The sequence below is a fragment of the Typopeltis vanoorti genome, chromosome 1 (genome assembly GCF_054136105.1).
Source record: "Typopeltis vanoorti isolate ZY-2024b chromosome 1, IOZ_Tvanoo_1.0, whole genome shotgun sequence".
In the NCBI taxonomy this organism is placed as follows: domain Eukaryota; kingdom Metazoa; phylum Arthropoda; class Arachnida; order Uropygi; family Thelyphonidae; genus Typopeltis; species Typopeltis vanoorti.
The window spans coordinates 34,397,736-34,415,346 of NC_143549.1; the positions used below are offsets into that span (position 1 = coordinate 34,397,736).

The window sequence follows — 17,611 nt, forward strand, 5'->3', positions numbered from 1 at the left end:
CATCCAATGCTACACAGGTGATGTCCGCAGTATAGATACTAATCAACTGAGGAGAAATTAGACATTCTTGCCTAACTCCCTTTCCAACCTGAAGTCAATCAATTAATCCAACTTCTGTTCTTACTATGGCTTCTTGCTCCCTGTACAAGTTGGCTATCAATCTCATAGTGTGGTGAGGAAAATTCATTCTTTTCATTACTTTCCACAGTTTCCCATGCCCAACACAGTCAAAAGTTTTAGGTTAGTCTACGAAACACATTACCAGAGGGAGTATAAATTTTTCATATTTTTATATGATATGTCTAAGGCAAAGGATCTGATTTCTCGTTCCCGTACTTTTCCTAAAACCTGCTTGTTCCAACGGCATATTTGTCTCAACTCTAGCTTCAGTCCTATTTAGATTGATCTTTAATAAAGTTTTGCTTGCACGAGAGATTAAACTAATAGTTCTATATTTCTGGCAATCCTTCATATCTTCCTTCTTACATAATGGTATGAAAACTGACTTCTTCCAGTTTCTAGGCTATGATCCTGTCTCCTTGATCCTTGTAATTAGCAAATGAAATACTTTTATTCCCCATCCCCTGTGACCTTAATTAACTTTGCTGGGATTCCATCTGCACCATGGACCTTATTGCTGTTAAGCTGTTTAATTATTTTTTCAACCTCATGCCTAAGTGGAAGAGATTCAAATCGAAATTTTCTCAGCAAAATTTCGATTTTCACCTGGGAAATTTCAGCTGTAAGTGTTCCAAATTTTCTTTATCCTCTCTGTTGTATAGTTGCTCAAAATATTCTTTCCATATGTTTTTTTATTTCCAGTTCTTCTATTAGTACTGCTCCATTCCTGTCTTTGATGACATTCAAAGCAAGGAATCTGATAACAGAATTTAAAGAAAAATAAAACTAAAGAAATAAACAACACTTTTACTCAGATTTTCTTTTAAATCATTTTAAAATATGAAACGGATCGTTCATATCGGAACCCTAAGAAGTTTGAAAAGTAAAAATTAGAAGTGAAGTTACTTTGGATACTTCTGATTCCAAACTTATTCATTATACTAAACGAGCTATAGGATTGAAAATTTCTAGTCGCGACATTCACATAAAAAACAATGATAATGAAATCAGCTGTTAATACACGCGCATGCACCCAAGCAATGTGTGTGTGTGTGTGTGTGTGTGTGTGTGTGTGTGTGTGTGTGTGTGTGTGTGTGTGTGTGTGTGTGTGTGTGTGTGTGTGTGTGTGTGTGTGTGTGTGTGTGTGTGTGTGTGTGTGTGTGTGGTTTTGGGATTGGGATATTATTAAAGTGGCGTATATTTTGCAGGTGCAGTGTTCTGCAAGATCTGAACAACTTCCTCAAGCTTTGCCAAGAACCCGGAATGGCACTGATGAGGGTCAACTTATGGCTTCAACTACTGTTTTTGTGTTGGACCCAGGAGATTATATACGTGAGTATATTTCGATAAGGTAATTCTGTAGAAATTAGAACCTCCGTAGCTCAGTCGGTTACTGGGATTCGAAACCAGGTCTTTCGTATCAAAGACTATGTTTCATTCGCATCCACCCATGCTGGAAAGACCTGGGTTTGAATCTTAAGACGCGAAGAACCGTTATCAGAGTTGTCAGTTGAAGCTGTTAGTCGGTCTCATACAGAGATGCCAAGAATTCTCCATGCAAAAGCTTCGATTCTTTCATCCCTCAATTAGGTAAATCGGAAAGCACACGCAAGTTTCACATAAAGATATATATTTAGCCATAGCACCAACAGGCTAACCTAAAATTATTCTTGTGAAAAACTAATCTGAAACTTTAACTTTTAAGTACCGTGGATTATTAATATTATTCTATGGAACTGATTGCTTAAAGACGTCCAACACGTTCGTAAGTGAGCTACTACTCGGTTTGCTTTTTTTGATCAAATAGAATTGGCGCTCTTCGCCCCACCCCATTGGTTGCACATTGGTTGACAGCTATTCATCATGATTATCATAGCCAGAAGATTAGCGAGATGTCTAGTTGGATTATATAACCAGAACATTAACAGACATTTTCCAAATATTTTCAAACCACATCTAGACAACATTCCCTTCAATATCTAGATCCAACTGATTTAAAGGTGACTATGACATTTTCTCCTATCTTATCATATGACCTAGAATATCAATTTCTAGGTCATATGATAAGATATGATAAGAAAACGAAAGATGACCTAGAATATCAATTTCTGCTGAGGATGCAAATACAAATGAAAATTGTCATTTGCATCCTCCCCTCTAGTCAAATTAGAATATGTATAATCAAATTACCAAAGTGTAGAGTGGAAAGGCTTCATTTCGACATGAGTTAGGATATCACAATAGAAGATTCAGATTCAGCCATATTTTATATCTAAATAAAATTGTTCTAATTTTCCCCGTGTATGTGTGTTTGTGTGTAACGGGAAATAGTTCTAATTATAGTTTTAATTTAATTTATTTAATTACAGTAAAACTTCCAGCATTACGATACTTGGCTATGCGACGATCCACTCATATGATGCTTCTCAAGTATGGTCATGGCTCATTATACAACCCCGCAGTCTCTCATCTGTCTTTTCCGTGAATTAACTGATGTGAAGTTTTCGTGAACTGTTTGTTTACCATGTCGTTGCTTATTATCTTCTGTATTTTGGTGTTTCGATGCGAATTATAAACTGTTTTGAACTATTATTTTATTTTATTGTTGTTAATGACGGTAGATAAAATTCAGAGTAAAGGCGCTGTTGTTTCCAGTAAAAAGAAGTAGACACATAAACCTGTTACATTATTTGTAACAGATTTATGCGTTAACAGGAAGTCGAGGTTAAAGAAGGAGCCTCTGTTAACAATATGACTATTTTACCACCAGTTGGTGACATTGATCATGTCCTGCTTTCTTGGGAAGTATCTAACTATATGGATGTTCCAATTAGAGAAGGTTGCATACTGAACTACAAAGCTGGAAATTATGATCAACTTAGGAGAATACTATCTTTGGTTCGATGGTACCAGTTACTTAATGGAAAAAATGTCAGCAATGCATGAGAATCTTTGGAAAAGTGCTTGAATGAGGCAGTACCTGAATGTATTTCACTCCCACCCAATTTGAGGAACAAATAGGATGTGAGTGAAATGGATGTACAACCTTCTTAAGCAAGAGATCCAAAAGAAGGAAGTAATCTGGAAAGAATATCGTAAGAATAAGATTGAGAAGAATTATGAAATATATCAAGCGCAGGCCAGAAAAGCAACAAATATTGTTCAGAAAGATAAATCGGAGTATGAAAAGAATTGACTAATTCGAAAGTAAAATAAAGCAAAAGAAAGAATGAATATGAAAGAATAACTTTATTGAATGCAGATGGTACTCGAGTGTCGGAAGCTAAGGAGATTGTTCAGTTAATGAGTGCTCACTTTTCTAAGATATATCAACCAGGTGTATGTAGCATGGTGCGCAGTGCTAATGCTACGCTGGATGAAGAGTTAGAGGTTCATGAAAACGAGGTTGAAGAGCTGTTGCATAACCTGACTAAAATTTGTCTATAGGGACAGACAGAAATATCAGAACGTTTGTTAAAGGAATGTTCAGCCGAATTGGCTATGCCGAGTTGGATAAAGGGAATGGATACACTATGATAATGTTGGATTTTGCTAAGGCATTTTATAAGATACCACACGAAAGGCTGTTGCATATGGGATTAGAATATAAACTCTTAACTTGGATCAGGGGATGATTGACAGACAGATATCAAAATGTGTATACGGTGGTTGTGAATCTGCCAGATTTAAGGTGACCAGTGGTGTATCTCAAGGTTCAGTCCTTGAGCCATTGCTGTTCAAGCTATACATTAATGGCATTAGGGAGGATCTAACATCAAATGTGCAATTGTTTGCCGATGATGGGAAGATAGGCAAGGCAATCAGGGATGGTACTGATATGCAGCAAAATACAAAATGATTGGAATAAGCTGGAAAATTTGGGCAAATGAAATGGCTGCCAGTTTAATGTTAGTAACAACAAAGTTATGTACTTTGGCATATGGATTATTACAGACTCTGGTTAACAGGAGAAAGTGGGCTGATATGATAGAGGTCTAGAAAACTGTCTAAAGAAAATTTTCGTTCACAGTCAAGAAAGGGGTAAGAGCTAGGTTTTTCTCTCACAGAGCAGTGAGTGAGGGAGGGAATAGCCTTTAGGGGTAGTGTATGCATCTAGTGTGAATAAATTTAAGGAAAGGTATGACAGCTGGTTTGAGTGATTTATAACCTTCCTCGATGAGTCCTTGACTCCCTGCAGGTCTCAGATAATAATAATAATAATAATAATAATAATAATAATAATAATAATAATAATATACTAGATTAAAACGAATAAATTTAGTGACAATGGTTATTATCGAACACTGAGATAGAACACAGGCTAAAATTACATCACACTATTATTGTTATAATTGTTTATTCTAAAATTATTTTTAAATTTTCAGTTTGCATATCTGACCTAAATTTAATATTTTATTTACATACATAATATGATTGTTTATAAACGTTATAAATCATTACACACACACACACACACACACACACACACACACACACACACACACACACACACACACACACACACACACACACACACACACACACACACAAAGGCAGTGATTCGCTATACGACGATGATCTAGAATCTGACATGTATGATCGTGGTTGCATGCATTAACTTCAAATCCCTATTCTCTGTTGGATATTATATTTTGAATTTATGATTTTCTAAATATGTAACCGTTTTTCGCTATTTGTCACACTGAATGTATCACTCGTTAGTGCAATATTCACGTATTTATGACGTGATATTTTAACTCAATAGTGCCTCTACAAACAACGATTTCCGAAAATTCTTTCTTGTGGATGTTACAGCTTTTTTTTTTTTTTTTTGAAAGAATGAGAAAACTTTTAGGCATAGCAGGCTACAGTTGTGAATTCAATAAATGATCTTATTATCTTGAATTTATATTACCATGTTGTATATCTATATTAACTTCCTATTAGATTAAAGCACCTGCGCAGTGTTCTCTCAGTTCCCTGAACACAGCGCATGAAGCTCAGAATGTAGTGTAAATATTTTACTATGAGATAGACAGAGCAATCTGACAATCAGGAATGCGCGGAGCGCTCAGTTCAATAGAGCGAAGTACATTCAATTAAAAATTAATATGTGTGTGTGTGTGGAGGGGGGAGGAAGAACCTCTATTCCTGAAAATATATTCGCCGCTATTCGGAAAAAAGTATTTCAGGAATAGAAAATTTTAATGTAAAATTTAATTCTGTTACATTTTGCAATATGTCATTTATTACTTATGAATCTGTGTTTTTTTTTCTTTTCCTCCTAGTGGCTGAATCCAGTACTAGCTGTACAGAATGGAGGTTTCCGTGGCTGATAGGCCTTTGTATTTGTCTCGCAATTCTGCTGCTGGTGATGTTAATAGTCAACATATTTCTTTGTTCTTCGCTCACGTGTACCTGCACCAAGACTGAGGCAAGCAATTACTTATTTTCTTTATTTTTATTTTTAAATATATTGATTCGAAATGATATTTTAAACTACTAATCGGTATTATAGTTGTACTCATAAATGCACACAAATTAATACAGAAACAAAGCGTTCACCATCCTATAGTGGAGGAGGCGACATCTACCATTGTGGAATTTCATTTTCAAAATATTAATTTCACTTAGTATTTTGCCTGTTGGGTTGCTTTGATTATATACCATTACAGGATGAAAAATAATATGTATTGGCTTAAAACCAGTCAATCAATTAAACTGACTTAAAAGATAAATCCTCTAACGCCTTTTTATTCCCCAAAAAGTTGGCAAAAACTTGACTTAATTAACTTTTTGAAGATTGTGGGAAGAATATCTACATAACTGTAACTGATAGGGTCCCGAAGGTTCTCGATGATTCCATGGTAATTAGGTGTTACAGTAAGCAACTATCTCTTGGTCGTAATCCTAAAACTATATAAAAAATAATAATAAGATAAATAAATACGCTAACGCCTGGTATAGGGAAGGAACAGGCGAGGTCATTTTAACCCTATCTAACTTTTGGAGACTTTTTTAATTAATTAACTATTCAAATGTTAATCATTATTATATTCGTATGCTGTCCTTCAAATTGGATTTCTTAAACACCACGAAGAAAGATAAATAAAAATTAAAAAAAATCTGAAAATTTCTTTTATTCTGAAAACGGAGTAGGCGAGGATATTTAAATAGAAATGATGGACTAATATTTTTCGTTTTATGGGTAATAGTACTTCGCAAGTTCTGGAATTATTATTATTTTTTTAATTTATGATCTATTGTTACAATTATTTTATGTAACTGTAGACTTTTGAAAAGTAGTTGGCAGCTAGCTTACACCCGAAGCCAATCACAAAATAACTGACCTATGGCACCCACGCAGTGGTGTAGCTAGAGCTTTTGCCGCCTGGGACGATCGCTGAGTTTGCCGCCCCTCTCAATACACACCAAAAATAATACAAAAAGTCAAAACGACGTATAGGGAAATAAATTAAAACAATAAATAAAAAATAAATACATTTATTTTTGAAGTAAACCTTTAATTTCAACTTTCTGAAATGTTATTTTTCTTGCTTTTCTGTTAGTAAAATCGTCGATGACATTGGCGAAGTCTATTTCATAGTAATGTAGGTAATTCTTAATAAATTTTAATTTAGAAAAACTCCTCTCACAACTAGCAACACTTACAGCAATTGTGAGGAAAATTCGCAGTAGTATTACAATAATTGGAAATGAGTTCTCGAGACTGTATTTTAGAATTAACTGCAAAAGTTCAAAAACGTTCTAAGTGTCACCTGGGACGGATCGCCCTCTCCTAGATACGCCTCTGCACCCACGGTAGCGAATACAGCTGATAAATGGCGCCATCTCGTGGCCTCTAACCCTCTATATTATTTTCCGATTCAGTGCGAGTCCTATGGTTGACTTTTTTGAGTTTACAGGATGAAAAACTTGAACTTCCGGAAGAAATAAGCACCAGAGATTGACTAACTCGGGACCTGGTCGAAGAAGGGAGTAGAAAAAATTTTCTTAGTTGTTTAAAAAAGATATATATTAAAAATTAATAATTATACTGACTAAGAACACTGAGAAAGGTAAGAAAACTTTAATATAACACGACTAGTTTCGTCGGAACGCCGACTTCTTCAAGTGTGTAAATAATAACAAAAAAAAAAAAAGGAAAAATAACAAGGTAAAAACATGGACTTCTCAAATTAACAAAATAGGAATAGCAAGAGTTACATTCAGCTTCAGTTTCCAGGGATTTATAAAGTCGTCTGCAACTGCGGTAAACCTTATTATGGACAGACTGATAAGTCTATTTCACTACGTCTTGAGGAACACCAGCGTGACATCTCTTACAAAAGAACTCGTGCAAGCGCACTCTCCAGTCATGTTCTTTTCTCCGCTAACTCTAATCTAGAAGAGCTTTAACACCAGATAGACTGGAATCTTACGACCAATATCCATAAATGCGGTGACGAACTTGAGAGACGTATCATAGAATCAAAAGAAGCAGTTCTGGACCCATCGCACATAAACACATAAACATAAACCGAGTCAATATATGAGTTCATATTTACTCGGTTAATAATGTTATGAATATTAATATGGTTTGAATGACTATAACACCGATATTAAACGTTTAATCGTGAGACACTACTAGTTTCTTGAAAAAATCAACTTCCTCAGGTGTCCAATACAGAGAATTATATAAAAAATAACAGAAACATTGTAAAATAACAACAACAGATCTAATGTAAAAAACTGAAGTACAGTAAAAAGAAAACATCCGTCTTTCCCTCAGATCTATTCATCCGCTTATCCCACGATTATACGGTCTCCCAAAGATCCATAAAGTGCACACCCCCTTAGACCAATTGTTGAAGGTATTTACAACTTGTCTAAATATCTCGCATCCTTCTTGAAAAACCTAACAGGAAAATCCTTCTCTTATATAAAAAATTCAGCTGACTTCATATCTAAAATCAAAGACTTCAAACTTAACAAATCAGATTCGATGGCTAGTTTTGATATAGTTTCTCTCTTCACGAATGTTCCTACCCAAGAAGTCCTCAATCTTCTCAAGAGCAAATTATCCAAGAAATTCTTTTTCTTACTTTCTCACTGTGTAAATTCAGGATACTTCAAATTTGAGGAGAAGATCTTTAAACAGAACTCAGGATTAGCTATGGGTAGTCCGCTTTCACCGGTACTTGCTAATATATTTCTTAAAGACTTCGAAGAAAAGGCGATTAATTCCTCAACACTTAAATCCAAAATCTGGTACCGTTTTATAGATGATGTTTTCCTCATTTGGAAACACAGTTTAAACAACCTCAATATTTTTCTAGATCATCTTAACAACTTTCATCAGAAAATTAAATTCAGCTATGAACTAGAATCCAAATCTTACTTTTTTGGAAGTAAGATTTGGATTCTAGTTTTTAAAACTTACAAGATGCTCTGAAAACATCAAAATCTCAATTTTTAGAAAGCTCACACACAGAGACAGATACCTTCATGCTTCCTCCCATCACTACCTTCCGCAGAAATTTGGTATCATTTCAACCATGGCACATCGAGCCAGATCTTTATTAACAGACGAAATGAAGATTAAAAATGAACTTAATTTACTAAAAAGGATCTTTCTTAACAATGGCTTCACTCTTAAGAACATTGAAAAATTTATCTCTCACCGTCGTTTACCTACTATTGAAGATTCTTCTTCCCCAAGAGCATGTATATCTTTGCCATACATCAGCTCCCTCTCTCCCAAACTGGCAAAAATTCTTAAGAAGTTCAACATTAAAACTTATTTCACTACGTTGCCTAAACTTCGCTCCATACTTAGTAGACCTAAAATAAAACATCTCTCTCTTCAGTATCCAGGAGTTTACAAGATCATTTGTGAATGTGACAAACCATACTACGGCCAGACTGCTGAATCTGTCCTTTTACATATTGAAGAATACAAAAGTGACATATCCTACAACAGGACCCGAGACCGCGCTCTCTCAAGCCACGTACTTTTCTCTATAAACTTCGACGAAGGCCGCCAACATCTCATAGACTGGTCTCAAACGTCCAATATACATACTTGTTATGATGAACTCGAGAGATAGATACTTGAATCTAAAGAAATATCCCTCGATTCGACCCATATGAATAACAGCCTCAGCTACAATTTATCTGATGCGCACATCTCTACTGTCCAATATTGGCGCACTCGCGATAGCTCACGCACGTAGCTTACTTCAATTGGAATTTCAGCACATATTATTTTTTAAACTTTACTTCATTTTTTTTACATTAGATCTGTTGTTATTTTACAATATTTCTGTTATTTTTTATATAATTCTCTGTACTGGACACCTGAGGAAGTTGATTTTTTCAACGAAACAAGTAATGTCCCACGATTAAACCTTATTCTTTTTTAATCTCGGTGTTATAGTCATTTCAACCATATCAATATTCATATATATATATATATATATATATATATATATATATATATATATATATATATATATATATATATATATATATATATATATATATATATATATATATATATATATATATATATATATGCAATTTTTTGCATTCTGATCTTTTAACTTCAAATTCCTATCCGCCATATTCCAAAGGCTTCATCAGTTTCTTGTAGCATTTAAATTTTAAATTAACATTCAGTTAATAAAATTTGAAAGTTAATTTAAATTAACATTCAGTTGACAACCGTTATTCATTTGCCTACCGTTCCAGATTATTCAAATAAGTTTACAAGTGCTGAGCATTCCTGATTGCCCTGCTTATCTTTGCACCATCAGCGAACAATTAACCATCTCTTGTCAAGCCAATCATATCGTTAATGTATAGATTGAACAATTGGTCTAAGGGTTGATCTCTAAGTTACACCATCAGTCACCTTAAATACGATACATTTACATCCCCATATACCACTTTCTAATATGTCAGTCAGTCGACCACTTATCCAACACCAAATCGATAGTTTATATTCCAGTTCCACATTCTCCATTTTATGCAACAACACTTCATGTATTATCTTAGCAAAGTCCAACATTATCATAAAGTATCCATTCCCTTTATCTAACTCAGTCGTAAGATTATTATAAAATTTGGGCAATTGCGAAAACATGACATCCTTTTAGTAAACCCATATTGTTCTTTGAAAAGTATAACTTGGATGTCAAACCATTTCTGTATGTGAATTCTTCACACCTCACCAGAAATACTGATAGGTCAGTTAGTGAGAACTCATTATTTGAACAATCTCATGTGCTTCTGATACAATAATACAAGAGTATGTCTGTGTCTGCATTCACTAAAGTTATTCCTCCACAGTCATTCTTTCTTTTACTTGGAGCATAACGATAAAATTCGTTTGGCTTGTACAACGGAACTACATACTCCGATTTTTAGCTTTTCGTACAAAATTTGTGAACTTTTCTGAGCCTCGCTTTATATAGTCCATAACTTCTCTTACTTTTATTATCACAATATTTCTTCCTCCTCGTCTTTTTCTTATGGATCTCTTGCCTTATAATATTGCACATCCATTTCATCCACATCCTGTTTTCTTGAATTCTGGGGACACATTCAAATTCATTCAAACACCTTTTAGAACATGTCATGCATTGCTGATATCCTCACCCATTCAGTAACTGACACATGAGACAAAAATAATATTCTCATGGGTTTGTCATAATTTCCAACTTTGCTGTTCAGCGTGTAACCTAATTGGAGCATCCATATAGTATCTGATTCCAAGAACAAGTACGGCACGGCTACTGTCACCAACTGGTGGCAAAACAATCACATTATTAACTGAGATCCTCTGGAAGCTATGATAAAATCAAACCCAAGATCAGTTGAACACTCTGATCTCGAGTTCCTTCTCTCACGCGGTACTCGAAAATTTTCTCGCAATTGCTCAATAAATTCTCCTTCATTGTTGTAAAGAAATTTCTCTTTCATCCAATCAATGTTTGGATAATTTAAGTCAATCATAATGATTACTCGATTAGTACCCATCAGGGTATTTTGTCTATGCATTTCATCATCCCTATCAGCTGAAGTATCAGATCGGTAGCAATATTTCACCAGATAGCCCTAAACTCACTGAGATATTATTATTTTCATTATTCTGATGGGTTTTTACCTTAACTGTTCCTTAAGTGTGCTGTGTTCATTCCATTAAATTTTATTATGAGTGATATTAGCAACTATTCCCTCCTCTTTGATTAAAAATACTATACTCATTACATTCACTTAGTTACTACATCTGACTATGACAGCCAGGTTTCGCTTTTGTTAATAATCTTAGGCTAAAACATATTCACGAAGAACGACCTCTAACCTTTGTTTCTGATGCTCCTGGAATTTGTGTATAAACATAACAAATTACCTCCTGGGTTTTTTGTATACTTACATCTACAGTCTGCATGGCGCAGATGGGCAACTTTCTATTTTCCGTCCCCAGACATCTCAAAAAGTCGGAACACATATGATATATGGTTTATATAGTTGAAGTTATATGAATGTCCGCATAGCATAGCTGAACTTACACGCAGACACATTATCGACATTCTTCCCATAAGGAGCTAGTTTCCCTGAGTTTCTGCATTACATCTCATCCTAGTTGTCGGCCATCATCCTGGATGCCCAATGCCTACTGGAAGCTTTGAGCTGAGCCAGCTATCTGTGATTGGATAAAGAGGTAGACTAGCTGCCTATCAGTCTTCAAAAGTTAGAGCAAAATGGCCTCATTTACTGCCTCTGGGGAAGAAAATGTGTTATCGTGTGTGTGTGTGTGTGTGTGTGTGTGTGTGTGTCCACTCACGTTTGTGTGCTCCCTATAAGGGGAAAAAAGGCGTTCGTTGAGTTATATATATATATATAACTCAACGAAATTTATATATATATATATATATAAATTTTAATAAATTTATATATATATAAATAAATATATATATATATATATATATATTTATATATATATATATATATATATATATAAATTTATATGTTTAATAAATAAACATATAAATTTTAAACATTTTCAAACACACATTATAACATCTACAGTAATGATTATTAATAAAAAAATAAATAAATAAGCGCTGTGCTTATTCCCTCATTTAGTAACCTCATTTAGTTTAATTATGACAAACCCAGGAGAATATTATTTATTTATTACTAATTTATTACTAACTACTTGAATATTTTGATCAATTTTGCATGCACACATTGGTCAAACTATTCAAGTAAATTGTCACATCGCTACAGGGTGATGTGATAATTTAATGGGTCATAGTAGTTAAACTAGCATATACAGTAGGTATAAACTAAAAATTATCACAAAAATTATAAATAGGTATAAATTATCATACAGGGATAAAGTACCCAAATTTGAAAACTCGAAATTGGTAAATACAAGTCATTAGTCATGTGTTCTAATTCTTTGCGAAAGTGAGGATTTTATTTCAACTAAAGTACTACCTTACAACTTTGATATATGTCACATTCATCATTATAATTACCTTGGAATTTTCATTACCTTGAAAAAAGTATGGCATAATTTTTTAAAAATTTGAAGCAGGCCTATGTAGCTCTGTGGACAGAAGTGAGCGGTTCTCACGAGATTCGGATTTTTCATCCCGTAAACGTAAGAAAATCGACCCTGTAACTCACACTATTTTCAGACATTAATATATATATATATATATATTAGAGAAAAGAACATGACTGGGTTATTAGAGAAGTGCAAATGCATGTGATCTTTTATAGGAGATGTCTCTTTTATAAATATATAAGAGAGACACGTCTCTCTGTTATATATATATATATATTTTTTTTTACATATATATAATAATTATATATATATACTGTATATATAACTTTTTTTAATATAAAAATGTTATATTATAAATATTTTTTAATTTTAATAAGAGGAATATTAAATTCTTAATCGATATAAGAACCAAACTAATTCTAAAAAGGTAAGTCTAAGCCTGCAAACTAATTCTTTGAATTTACTTTACAGGTGGTGGAAAAAGAACCATCCGAAATGGAGGACTATGATCCCTACCGAGTAGGCTGGGTTCCTAGCTCCCATTATGGTTCAAGGACATCCCTTCATAAACCAGGATACACATCCGGTGGATCAACGCTCAATTCCACAGCACGGTCCATCAGCAACGCCAGTGATCACGATCACTACGCAATTGTACATTCCCGTCCAGGTAGCAGATATTCTCAACATTCTAGTAAGGAACCTCTCCACAGCAACCACAGGGGTCCAGGATCGACTTTGTCAAACGGACACCACTCTTCAAGGATGTGAGCGTCCAGTATATTTTATTTGCGTTCTCCCCTTTTCTACAAGTGTTTTGCAGTCCATGGCCAAATTGGGAGCTCTTGTCTTTGTGGGCGGTGAAAGAAGAGAAGGACACAAACTCTTTTTATTACATAACTATAACGAGTTTGCTCAGATAAAGTACCCAAGAGATCAAATAACACTTTTTTTTTTCATCGCTCGAGCAAAACAAAGGGGGGGGGGATATTTCTTATTTCTTAAGTTACGGTAAAACATAATAGCAAGTTGCATTTACTGCTTAGGAAATAGCTCCTGATAGAAATGATATCTAATTCGGGAGCTGTGAGAAAAACAAAATAACGATACGGATAATTTGGTCCGCAGTCATCAATGTATTGTCAGGTGATGGATATTTTGAACAGTTTACTTACCATTCGTCCATAAAACCAAGTTTAAAGTTACCTGCTAATTCTTAGAATTAAGTAAGTCAGATTTACTGATTTTCATTGGAACGGTGAACATAATAAAAAAAGTTAAAAATCTAACAAATAAATCGCCACAGATACGTTAAAGAACTATGTGTAGGGCCTCGAACTTTTTTATAGTTAAAATATGGAAGTTTAAAAAAAAATTTTTTAAAAATCATACTGAAATGCATAATTGATTTTCCTTCGGTAAGTTGTGTAATATATTTCATATATAAAACATATGCAAAATGCTATTCAACTGGAGGAAAAACTTCAAAGCAGTGTACTTATTATTACTTGGATTATCGCCAATGAACTCTAGCGGACATTGTCTAAATCGCTTAAATGCTATGCATTTCAGATACCATGTGTTATTTCGGAAAGTATGATAGTATCATCGGAAAAAGACAAAGAGAGAGAGAGACGTCAAGTAATCCACATGGATTATATTCATATACGTGTGTATTTAATTGATGATATATCGAAAAAAAGTCATAGCAAAATTGCGTTTATTCATTTTATTCGACAGAATATAGGTAGCTTTTATTTATTTAATTATTATTATTAGTGTGTGTGTGTCGAAAGAGAAGAGGAATAGCCACTGAAGTAAAATTTTTGCAGGACCTAATTGATTTTTCTGCTATGCGTAAGCAATGATACTAATAAAGTAAAATAATTTTTGATTCGTTGTTAACCAGGGCCTTTTTAATTATTTTTTAATCACTATACTTGAATGGGAGCTTCCTCTCCCCACTGGAATGCAAAGGATGGTGAATTACACGTATGTACTGTGTTAGGATACAGAAGTGTCAGTAATAATAATAATAATAATGAATAATAATGAACTTTTTAGTTACACATCTAGCTTTAATCCCTTTTGCAAAATAGCTGTAGACAGTCTCACGCTTTATTCGTCTTTATTTTCTAATACGGTTTAATCAAATACTTAAATCGTACTCGTATTTGAAGCATCTCTCTCTCTCCTCATTTTCCTCAATATGTTCTCTTCGAATAAGAATGCATTATAACAATCAACAAGCAGTAGGAAGAATTAAAAAAACAGAAACTACTATGTAACTGATACTGAAGATATTATAGATTAATTATTATTTTTTTAAATTTTATTTAATATTCTGGTGTTATTAGAATCAAGTGTTAAATTCACAAGGTCTGAAGCCACAGCTCATAACTTATAGTCTAAATCTCGACCACTGTGACGTATATTTTAAAATACTTTTAATTATGATTTTAATTAAATACTCAAATTAGAAGAAAATGATTAATTGAAATGTATAATATATAAAATAAAATTCCCCTGTATTTGGAAGTGCTTGTAAATCGTAGAAACATTCTGTAATAATATACCTAGAATTGCTTTGTACTGCTACCTGGTGGATTTAATTCTAAATGTTTGAAATTATATGATATTTGAATATAAGATTTGTATTTAAACAAGCTGTGTGATACCAATTTTTTTATAAATGCTAAGTGAAGCTTAGTATTTATGAAAAAATCGATATCACACAGCTTGTTTAAATACAAATCTTACACCCACATATCATATATATCATATATTTGTACTGCTAACTGGTGGAAAAGAATTATTTCCACCGGTTAGCAGTACAAAACAATTCTATTTATTATTATAGGAGGTTTCCAATATTTACAAGCATTTCCATGTACACGACAATTTTATTTTATATATTAACAGGTGTGTGTTGAACATTTCAATTTATCATTTCCCTCTAATTTCATTATTTACGTAACAAACTAATTTAGATAGCCATCATTAATGTCCTTATTTATGAAACTCAATGATCTGAAATAATTTTAACTTCGTTGTAGGTATTAAACAATGAATAAAAACATTAAATCACCGTCGCCACATGTTTATTGCCGCTTTTCAGCACCCATACTGTATATTGCTCAGGACATACTCAGGTGAAGTCTAATATAGCATGTAGTTTGTGACTGCAGCTTTTTATGCCTGATTAACCTTGGTAAAGACTTTTGTGTTAATAATTCATCCAATTTTGTGTACAGAAGGAAGATGGTGAAACGTTACATCTAACTATTTTTAATGGTTTCATAGCAAGTGTAAATATGTCATTTTCACAAATAAAACGTTCATTTTAATGTGTCTGATTAGTGATTTTAATACTAATATTAAGGTTGTTCAAAAGCTAAATGATTATTAAAACTTAAATAAACATGATCTGAAAAATCGTAGTTACGGTACTTCGTTAGACAATACTAAGTCAACTACATGAATGTCAGTATGATGTGACAGCTTAGACCTGTTACTTGTTGCTGAATATTAATGTGCAGTTTACAGTTATTGATAAACGGTGTAGATAAACCATTATAGAAGAGAGAGTTGCCATGTGTCATCCATTAAAACGTCCAAGAGCTAATTTCAACAGAGGTTAGGATATTCACTATCGAATGGTTTTCTGGTAAACTGAGCGAATGCCATGATTATCGCATGCTCGACACTGACGCATCTAAGCCTATTATATCAGTATATTATGTTTGTGGTCCTAGTGGTTATGCGCTTCGCAACCATATGCGTGGGGAAGGAGTGTCCTAGGTTCGATTCCCGTCGGTGAAGGTGAGTTAGCCATAGTCAAGTTAGCCAGTCTCGGGCGTGGACAGCAGGGTTTTTCCCCCCAGTTTATCCTGCGGTTTTTCCTCCCGCAAAGCAGGTAAACCGGCCCAGTGAACACACGCTTTGAGAGACATGGGATACTACAGAAATAAGGAGCAACCAACCTATTCTGCAGAATTATCCGTTACGGAAGCTTACGCGGTAAAATGTGTACGCCTGCGCGAAAGCGTAACGTACGATATTATGTTTGTAAAATGCACGTGTTCTTGGGCTGGTTCCACCTGCGTATGAGACCGGCTAACTCACCTTCAAATGAAAATCCTTGTTCTTCGCATTCGAGACGGGATTCGAATTAGGCAGTTGTTCTACGCTCACTGGAAAATTAGAATGGTTTATTTATGTTTATTTTATTTTATTTTAATGTTGTGCTAATATACGGTACTAGTATGACTAGTACCGTACTAGTATGGTACTATTAATGTGGCATTAGTCTGAGGTGGCCCTTTACTCCGTCAAATGACTTTTTTATTGTTATATTCACTCTAATAAGCACTGTGTGTGTGTGTGTGTGTGTGTGTGTGTGTGTGTGTGTGATTCCAATTTGGTTAGCTGGCTTAATGCACATTTTATTTTAAGTCAGCAATTTCATTATGGAATGGAAATAAATAAATCTTGTAGGATTTATTGCACAATCACAACCTGGAGTTGTGTTTTTAACTACGGTAGTGCCATCTAGAGATCATTCTGAAAACCTGCAAATGAAAAAAAAAAAAAAAGGCGAGCGATGATTAGCCAGTTACTGATCATGGTATCCCCCCCCCCTCCCATCATATTGGCTGATTTATTTATTTAAATACGCGTTTAACAATTTAATCCTAGAGTATCCTAATGATGATTTATCATTAGAAAATCATAATTACATTACGCTATAAAGATACACAAAATAAATGATTAATTAAAATTGATTAATTATTTAGAAATGTTTATGATATTAGAAGGAATATAAATGGCTATTAAGTACATGAAATTCATTTTCTGAAGAAAACGAATTCTTTGATTTGTAACTTAAAAACGTTTATAGAGTTCGGT

The 17,611-nt window shown here is 33.8% G+C and overlaps 1 protein-coding gene across 1 annotated transcript in view; it reads left to right on the forward strand.

Annotated features, from left to right (window-relative positions):
* LOC150109882 (uncharacterized) overlaps positions 1 to 15,082 on the forward strand; it is a 75,135-nt gene extending 60,053 nt beyond the window's left edge. The window contains exons 8-10 of the mRNA XM_090415650.1: positions 1,329 to 1,452; positions 5,409 to 5,554; positions 13,175 to 15,082. Coding sequence (XP_090271776.1) covers positions 1,329 to 1,452; positions 5,409 to 5,554; positions 13,175 to 13,474 — 570 coding nt within the window. The 3' untranslated portion in view covers positions 13,475 to 15,082. The remainder of the gene's footprint in view (positions 1 to 1,328; positions 1,453 to 5,408; positions 5,555 to 13,174) is intronic.
* The last annotated feature ends 2,529 nt before the right edge of the window (positions 15,083 to 17,611 follow it).